The 9,377-nt window shown below is 47.7% G+C and overlaps 1 protein-coding gene across 1 annotated transcript in view; it reads right to left on the bottom strand.

Annotated features, from left to right (window-relative positions):
• Positions 1 to 5,230, bottom strand: part of LOC123061263 (nicotinamide adenine dinucleotide transporter 2, mitochondrial) — a 32,773-nt gene extending 27,543 nt beyond the window's left edge. Inside the window, exons 1-2 of the mRNA XM_044484278.1 lie at positions 4,723 to 5,230; positions 4,525 to 4,626 (exon numbers count right to left, since the gene is read on the bottom strand). Of these exons, the coding sequence (XP_044340213.1) occupies positions 4,525 to 4,626; positions 4,723 to 4,810 (190 nt within the window). The 5' untranslated portion in view covers positions 4,811 to 5,230. The remainder of the gene's footprint in view (positions 1 to 4,524; positions 4,627 to 4,722) is intronic.
• Positions 5,231 to 9,377: the final 4,147 nt, after the last annotated feature.

Here is a 9,377-nt window from a genome sequence, read left to right on the forward strand (position 1 = left end):
TAGTAATAGGTTTTCCACCAGGTTTTCCAGTACCTCACTTGATCTTAATCAAACGGCATTAGAGAGCACCTTACTCCCAAATCACATGATGTAGGCCCCGTTCAGATCCTCTCCAGCTTCCCGAAATAGCCAACTTCGCGAGAAGCCAGACAGCGCCAGCTTCCGATGGGAGCAGCGATCCGTTCGGCAGCAGAGAGCAGCTCCTCTCCGTCAACAAAAAAACAAAGAGAGTTAAGGGAAGGGGCAGCTCACCTTGAGCTAGGGTTAAGGGCAAGGATGGCTTCGGCGCATGGTGACGGGGTGCTAGAGCTGCTGGGGGTGAGGCGTCCTGCTGTCGAAGATGTTGGGGTTGAAGCGTCATGGTGTCGGCGCCCGTGGGGTTGAGGCGTCCCGTTGCCGGCGAGGTGGACGCAGTGAAGATGCGAGGGGCGGTGGCGGAAGACTGCCAGCGGCGCGTCGGCCAGTTGACTGGCGATGGGGTGGCGGCGGCGTTGGCGACTGCTAGGGTTAGTGCTAGAAAGGAGAGAGGAGAGGCGTCGGGTATGACTGCATGTGTGCGGCCGCTCTATATCGCTCGGGGGGCTTCTTCAGATCGAAACGGTACGCATGCACCACTTTGGAATGGCATTCTCGCATAAATTGGATCAACTTCTTCCACTCTTTTAGGAGTTGGGCTTCCGCTGCTCCAAAGAAAATACACTAGTCGGGGACGGGCTCCACGAAGCTGGCTTCTAGGAGCTGACGCGTCCGGGGTGGCTTCTTCCAGAAGCCGGTGAAGCTTGGAGAAGATCCATGAGTAGAGTGCATATTATATAAAATGGAGAAGGGCAACCATGAGGGTAGCAGAGGTGGGTCAAAGTTGGGACCACGGTGTGTACACTGCCAATCTATGCTGGCCATGTATGCTTGTAATCATAGAAGGTTAACCATTTCCCTCTACCGAACACAACATCTCATTAGACCAGTTGGTTGGAGCTGCACTAGCAAGCAGTGGGGCATGATGTCGATATGCTATTGTGCATGTTGTTGAGCTATGTTCAAAATAAGTTCCAGCAAAGTCTTAGTGTTCTTTTGGCGATTATCATCGCTTGTATCTCCAAAATTAAAAGAAAACAAAGTTCGTAAAATGTTCTATTGCACATCTAAATTGGACAAAACCATGCACCTTCAATCTCACTTTTTCTTTGTTGCAGTACCACTTGGGCGGTTGCACCTAGTGGCATGGTTCAAGAAAGCGTTTTTAAGTGCCGCTAAAGCGCTCAAGTGCTGAGCGAGAGTTAATTGCTCAGAACCACCACACTATGGCTAGGGTAACAAGTAACCACCGGTTCTGCCAAAATTCAATAAAAACACCACTTCAAACCCGGTGAGTAACAAAAAAGACTAATTCATGGATTAGCTCGGACAAATAGCAAAACCGACTAGCAGGACCCACCCGTCGGGCTGACACGCATGCTTATGTGTACACTTTTACCCACCTCTTTTCCCCTTTTTCTCCTCTCTCCCTCCCCCAAATCATCCATGCCATGCCGATGTGGAGCTCGGTCCGTGCAGCCGGAGGGAACGCGCGCCGAGGGGACACCACCAGGGAGTAGAAGCCACCACCGCGAAGCCAAATGCCCGAGCCATGGAGCGACGACGAGACTTCCGCCATGAGGAAGCCCCGCTGCCTCCACTAACCACGGTCTCTCCCCGACTCCATTTCCCCCGCTTGTGCATCCCCTTTTTCCTGCCACGCAACTCCTTTTGTGTTGATGGAGGACAAGGGTGTCATGGCCAGCAAGGCGTTGTCGAGAGGACACAAGGTGTGGTTGAGGACTCAAGTTCATGGTCGACGGCCACGCGTTGTGTGCCACCACTCCTCCAGCCCACGGGGTCGTAGCACTCATTCCCAAGTTGTGCGACAACCTACGAGAGCCCACTCATGAGAGGTTGTCACCGGCTGGGAGAAGCCCTCTTAATGCCCGCCGTCGTGCTGGTCCTAGTCATTATCTTCACTACGCCGCGGTTTGCTAGGAGCATGGGCAAGTGCGGCTTGACCGCACCAGACCAAGTGTTCATTATGCTGGTGACTAATGGCTCAGACACAACGATTTTGTCATCGGTGAAGGCGTGAAGCCCCGCTATCCAATTCCTTCTATGCCTAGGTTCCTCCGGTCCCTGCTCATGATGCACGCATTAATTTCAGGCCATAAGGCCTCGGCCAACCACGCATCGCCACCGTTGTCAGCCATAGCACTGGAGCAACGCTGCTGCTATTCCACTCCATGCAACTATCCGATCGTCTTGTCCAGGTGCTTGGAGCCCCGCATCAACGAGGCAAGGGCAACAGCACCACCCCGCATCCTCCAGAACACCCTGGCGAGGGCACCAACATCGTCTTCCTCATGCCTGGCGAAGCAGCGAGTCAAGGATCTCCGTGATGTCAACGGCCTTCAGCCACTTGGACTTTCGTCCTCTGCCGCCGCATGAGCATGAGCCACCTGGACTCCTACCTGCTGCCGTCGCACAAACCTCCGAGTCGTCCCCTTGATCACGCTCCTCGATTGCACGTCCTACTTCATCTGTGCCCTGTGGCTCGCACGTCCTTGCCAGACCGCAAAGAGACGTCCCTTCGACTATGTCTCTGCCAAAGGGAAGCCAGACGAAGGAGGCTACAAGTGTGGGGTGAGGGTGGGGGAGAGGACAACGGCATGGTCGTCAGAGCAAAATGGAGCGACGCTTAGGATGATTCAATGAGAGATAGAGAGAGATGGAGGTGGGAGGCTAACAGGTGGGACCCCTGGCCATCTCAACGCACTGTGCATATGGACATGTCAGGCAAGCTTGACAGGTGGGCCCAATTAGTCAGTTACTATTAGACGCAGCTAACATGTGAATCGGTGTTTTTTACTACTCACAGGCCTCTGAAGTGGTGGTTTTTAGTGACTTTTGACAAAACTGGTGGTTAGCTGTTACCCTACCCACAAATGTGGTGGCTGAGCAATTAACTCCGCTAAGCGGCTGATGAGAAAATACAGTGAGAAAGTGATCTTCGATGAGAAATCGGCCTTCTCCGACGAGGAATCAACAACTACGAATGGGAATAGTCTTCTTCGGCGAGGAATCAAGGATCTACAGAGACCTAAAGGGAGAAGAGACACTGGCAAAGGAGAAGCATTAGAGGAGGCGAGTGAAACTGGGAGGTGACCATCACGAATAGGAGTGAATATTAAGTGTTGTTGGTTTCAGTCTGACCCTTTTCTATTTATGATGGACGGTCTTTATGGCATGGAGAAAGATAGGCCGTTTGGATGACATGAAGAGGGTTTTTTTAGTGGGCTTTCATATAGACCAGAGGCCAGATCTGCCATCCGAGAAACGTCTTCTCCCTCAACATGAACTCCTCTCATTCCCTCACCATGGATCTCGAGCTCCTTCTCTCTCGCCACAACTCCTCTTCCTTCCCTGCGATGAGACTGGCAAAATCCCGCTCTTCCCAAAAAATGCTTATGCACCCATTTCTCTAAGCGACAGCCTCTTGCTTCACTTACACCTTACGCTTTTTGAACATTGCCTGGTGAAGATGTTAAGGATAGTCAACTTGAACAGGCAAGTTGCTCGTTGTTGGAGGACTGCTGGTTTCGATCAATTTTGTTCTCACAAACAACTCTCTACATGCTCTCTTTTTTCAAGTTCCAAAAGGGGTCCTGCAAAGGCAGGATTATTTCATATTCTTTTGGCAAGGAGACAGTGAAAAAAAAAAGTACAGGCTAACCAAATGGAGTGTGGTTTGTCGGCCGAAAGACCAGCTGGATTATTCTAGATTCAAATTCCATTGGCAAGGAGACAATGAAAAGAAAAGGTCTGCTAACCAAATGGAGTGTGGTTTGTCGATCGAAAGACGACGGAGGTTTTGGCCTTCAAGACAATAATGATGCCTTAGTTAGTAAATGGTTGTTCAAGTTACTTACTGGATGGTGTTTGGCAGACACTGCTACGTAATAAGCATCTAGGCCAAAAAGCGATCACGGGCTTATCGGAAGCCTGGATATTCGCATTTTTGGGCCAGTATGATGACCGTAAATTCTGAGCTAATAAAAACGCTTTTCGTCGGGAAAAAAAGCGATTATATTTCTAATTTCTCCTAATGCTGCCCGTAATGGGAGTATCATAGGTAGTACCATGCATGACAACTAAGCAATTTTGATGAGGTGGCATTGAATTAAATGAAGAAAGAGATGATTGAGTATCATATTATGATACCGTATCATAATAAATGATGTGCTACTATGTGTCATGCATGACAATTAATGATGCCATCTATGATACTAGTACTATGCACTACGAATGCAGTATCATAATACACTAGTATCATATGCATGATATACTATGATATTACTATATGATACTCCCCATTATGACCGGACTAATTATGTGAGATGTTGCCTCGGTACCAACAAAATGATTTTTGTGAGACTTCCAAATATCAAACAATATCTTCGCAACACTGAACAGTCATCCTCGTCAGGCGAGCAAAATTACCAGGCGGCGCAGTGCCAGGGGAAAGGTTTGAAGGGAGACCGTACACCTGCAGACGCGTCTTGAGCACGTCCAGCGGGCACAGCACCGTCGCCGAGATGACCCCTGCGCGACCATCAACCCCACAAAAGTACAAAACAAGAAGGATCATCAAACCAGCACCAAGGAAATAAGCCCGATACAAGGAGTGGGAATACTTACCAGCCGAACCGCCGGCGACGGCGTTGCAGACCGCCTCCCGGACTTTCACCCGTGCACCGCCGCGACTGCGGCCCTTGTCCTCTGACATTGTGGCACGGGCGCGTGTCGGGAGCCTGATAAATAGAGAACCGAGAAGGAAGGAGGCGCCTCTTCAGTCCTGTGAGTCGACCTTCGGAATTGGCAGCACGCAGCGGCAGCTAGAACAAAGGCGGGATCCCGGGCTTGCTCTCTGGCGGAACGGCCGGACCAGATCGGAGAAGTGACGCGTGTGCGGGCACTCGCTCGCTCGCTCCCCGCTCTTTGAACGCTTGTGGTGTGTGACGGAAAGGAGGACGAGGGCGGCGGCGGAGGGGTAGTGGAGTGGCGGCGCGGTGGAAGGGCGACGCTGCCGACGGTTTTGCAGCGGGGGTGGGTCGGAGAGAAGGGGAAGGGCCGGATCGGCCGGAGGTTGCGCCGCGCAGGTGGCAAATGTAATGCGTGCCGTTCCGCGGTCGCCGCAATCCGAGCATCTCCAATGCCCCTAAAATAGTGCATCACCATTTTTATTTTATTTTTAGGGAAGTGCAGCACCAATTTTTAGACCAAAACGTTGGGCTTCAACACGTGCCCCTATCTCTACTTCTAATATCTCAGTTGTTAGTCTTCGTTTCACGATTAATTTTTGTCTCATCTTTGTCTGGTTTATTTTCGTCCCTCCTCCATCTCCCCGTAATAACCCTCGCATGAAAAAAAAAGGACGACGACAAAGGCCCCTCGCACCAAAAAAAAACGGACGAAGCGAAGGAGCGACGACCCCTCGATCTATTCGCGACGCGAACGACGCAACCGCCGCCATCGCAGATCCCAGGCGCTAGCCGCGGATCCCTTTGCCGGCGCTGAGGGGTCGTGGAGGCGCCGCCGCCGAGGTCCTAAAGGAGGCGCCGCCGCCATCGTTGTGGACCTTCGGGTCGCCATCGAGACACCTCTGTTGAGTATTCCTTCGCCTTCACACGGTGATGGGCATGGTGGCGGAAGAAGGTCGTCTTCTCAGAGCACCGCACGCTGGCCGCCGTCTTCATCCGCGGCCGCACCAACAAGACAGGTATGCCGCCGTGCCCTCGACGTATTCCCTACTCCCATGCACTCATGGAACTCCGCATCGCCTCTTTTGCCCTTTGGCAGACTCCACTAGAAATTCCTATAAAGGGGATTTAGCTTAGAAGAACAATAGACAAATTCTATAATTAATTGTGGATTTCTTCTGTTATTTAGTGTTTCTGAATTAGGTCAAGAATGTACTGCTTACATTGCAGACTGTATAATTCGGATGGGTCTTCTTCTACATGGTGACTATTGACGCAAAGAAGGATTGCACTTCGTCCCCATCTTCTACATAGCCTATACGTACGTGATTACTCAGATTTCAATTTAGTGTGAATATTCACTATCATGATACTTGTCTGCATCAAGATGAGTTGGTCGGTGCTTAATCTGAAATGGTTGCTGCTGTCCAGCCAGCAGCACCGTAGACGAGCCCATCAACAACATGATGGGAACCAACCGTACTTCTTGATCCGGTATCTAAACCATTGATCGTCAGTGTTGTTACGGAAGGTGCGGAGGAGGGAGAAGGTTTTGCCGATAACTGGCACAACGAGGTTAGGTGTAGGTCTGGGCGCTGGTGCTGGTGGAGGCGCACCACTGGAGCTCGACCATGACTCGGTCGGACAGCACTTTGAGCCATCATAAAAATATCATGATCATCTTTTGGCGAATACAAAGGTGTTTATAACCTCATAAGCAAAGACATGTAGTATTGCTTGTATATTTAGAGATACTATGGGAATTGATACACTCATAGCTTTTTTTTCTTAGTTGTATGTTGTGTTGTCACTTTTTTCTGATCTCTGTCATGCATATGTTTTGACTAAATTATGGTTGTTGTTTATGGTTGTCAAATTAAGCCATTGATAGAGATAAGCAAAAGTAGTTGTTGATTGACCAAGCGGAGAGACAACTTAGAGACACTATAACAGTTAGGAATTTAAGTAGCGGGACCAAATTATGTCATGCTTTATAACATGTCATCGATTCTTCATGTAGCTTACTACTTGATTCTAACACTTTTTCTTTGGATGCAGCAAGAATCATACCCCACCCACACGGTGGCACGACGCAGAAGGGCTACATGGGTCTATAGCGGCGCGTGCAATGGAAGGACACCTATGGGAACAAGCTCACCGAGGTCTTGGAATTCCAACCTAGATAAACAAGTGAACTCATTTTAACAGTTTTCCTTTTTTTGTGATGCAGGCTAGCTCATTCATTAAGGGCTACTCAGCTCTGCTTTTGCCCTCCCTTTGGAGATTGGATTATATGGTACTCTGTGTTGAAGGCTCTTCATACTAAATTTAATAAATCTTGTCATGTTTTCATAGGTTGCCTATTTTCTCACCCTGCATGGAATGGTGAATGTTTGTAGCATGGTCACTTGGTCAGGTTTTGATTACTTTTATCACTGCACATACCTTCAGAAAATAACCCAATGAGGCTAGCTCGTTCTTTCTACTTATACACCTACACATGGGATGCTCTGTTAATTTTGTTGTGCAAATAATCATTATTCCTGTTGATGAACAATGATAATGGCTCCCAAAACTACAACACTTGCTGCTTCAGTGTATGTCTACTGTATCGTAAAAGAATATGATTATATCTTTTGCTTTGTAGTGCCCTGTTCACGAGAATGATGCTGAGAAGGCAATAGGTCATGCATGCTAGCTTTGGCATGGACACGCTTCAAAACTGTCTCTGTCCATAGGGTTACTGATTACTGCTTGTGATGTTTAAGAGTGATGCACAGGAACAGGATTATTTTTATGTGAAGGTGGATAGAAATAACTTTACTTGAGAAGGAGCTTTTCATTGCATCTGATTTGTACTATCAGTATCAGACTTCATTCCTGTGAAGTAACATTTGGGCAAAATGGGCAACATGTGTTTGGTCATTGCCGTGCTTTGTTTCTTAGGCTCGTGCTATGATAACTTGATGACACCCCTTTATAGACATTATAGTATAGAGCATTCTCATGCATTAAGTTCAGTGCAAGGAAAATGGATAAAGTATGCAAACTGGAACAAGATAGTTGATCCTTTAAATGGGGAGTACAAATTTATTGCAATAATCTATATATGCCCTGCAGAACCTGTACACCTTGCAATAGGTAGAGATGGCTAAATTTTGTAGCTTTTTGTTCCCATTTTTCCCCATGAAAATTACGGGAAAAAGAAACTATTCATGGAGCGTTTCAGTTGCTTCCTATATTATGGATTTGCAATGAGCACAAGTGATAGAGGCAAAGGTGTCCCGATGTTTTGATGAGATGGTGGCTATCGTTTTCTGTGGGAGTCGGCCTTGACGATCCGACTACGAACGTGCGAGACGTCGCCCCTTAGCAATCGCTAAACCAACTTTCGAGGGTTATTGACCACGCCGGAGCACGATCAACCTGACCACGAGGGTCTGTTTCCTGCAAGCAAACAAAGAACAAGCAAGAAACTGAGATTGCAATCTGGATATTGCGAATATAAGATGAAAGCTTTATTGATCAAGATGGGGTTCTGTGACGCCTTGGTCTGGTCGTTGAACACAAACGAAGTACGCGAAGTTGCAGCTATGGCGAATTTTTAATCTAAACAAAACCCAAAGTCTAAACGATGGCCTAAGGGTTGTATATATGGAGGAGAGAGGGGAATTTTGTGGCCCTTGGTGGAGGGGTCCGAAACCAACCCTAACTCTTGTTTCCCCACACATACGGACTCTAAAAACAGCCTATACTTAAGTACTTCGAAAATACATGGGCCTGGCTCAACAATAAGGTGATGCAGCACCTAAAATAGCCTCTGGACGAAATTTATGAAGTGGCATCTTGTATATTTCGTCTCAGCTTCATGCACTCATTATGGTGGCTTCAAAGTCCTGGAATCATCACTTGTAACTACGTTCTTGATCCCCTTGCGCATGCCATCATCTCCATGCTTGAACTTGCTCCAAGGTTCATCTTTCTTGTCCAAGCTAGGCCCTTCATTTGTAAGCAAAACAAATGTATCCAATTTAGGCAGCATCATATTCTCATGAACATTAGAATCGTTACCAAGAAACGAAAGTACCTGATAATTCAATTGGCGTGCTCGAGCTCTAGTAATCGGTCCAGTATGTATAGCAGCAGGGGTTGTGGGTGTAACAATGGTATTGATGTCCTCATCATCCTCCCATTCTTGAAATGAAGTCGTCCTCGATGAAAGTTCATCGTCCTCACCCAAATAAGGCTTCAAATCTGCAATGTTAAAAGTGGGACTAACCCCAAAATCTGCAGGCAGCTCAAGTTTATATGCATTATCATTTATTTTCTCTAACACCTTAAAAGGACGATCAGCACGTGGCATTAGCTTTGATTTGCGCAAATTAGGAAATCTATCCTTACGCAAATGTAACCAAACAAGATCTTCAGGTGCAAACACAACATTTTTTCTACCCTTATCTCCAGCAAGTTTATATTTAGCATTCATACGCTCAATGTTTTCCTTAGTTAACTCATGCATTTTTAAAATCAATTCAGCACGTTCTTTAGCATCAAAATTAACCTTCTCCGAAGATGGAAGAGGCAACAAATCAA

The sequence above is a fragment of the Triticum aestivum genome, chromosome 3A, assembly GCF_018294505.1.
Source record: "Triticum aestivum cultivar Chinese Spring chromosome 3A, IWGSC CS RefSeq v2.1, whole genome shotgun sequence".
Classification (NCBI taxonomy): domain Eukaryota; kingdom Viridiplantae; phylum Streptophyta; class Magnoliopsida; order Poales; family Poaceae; genus Triticum; species Triticum aestivum.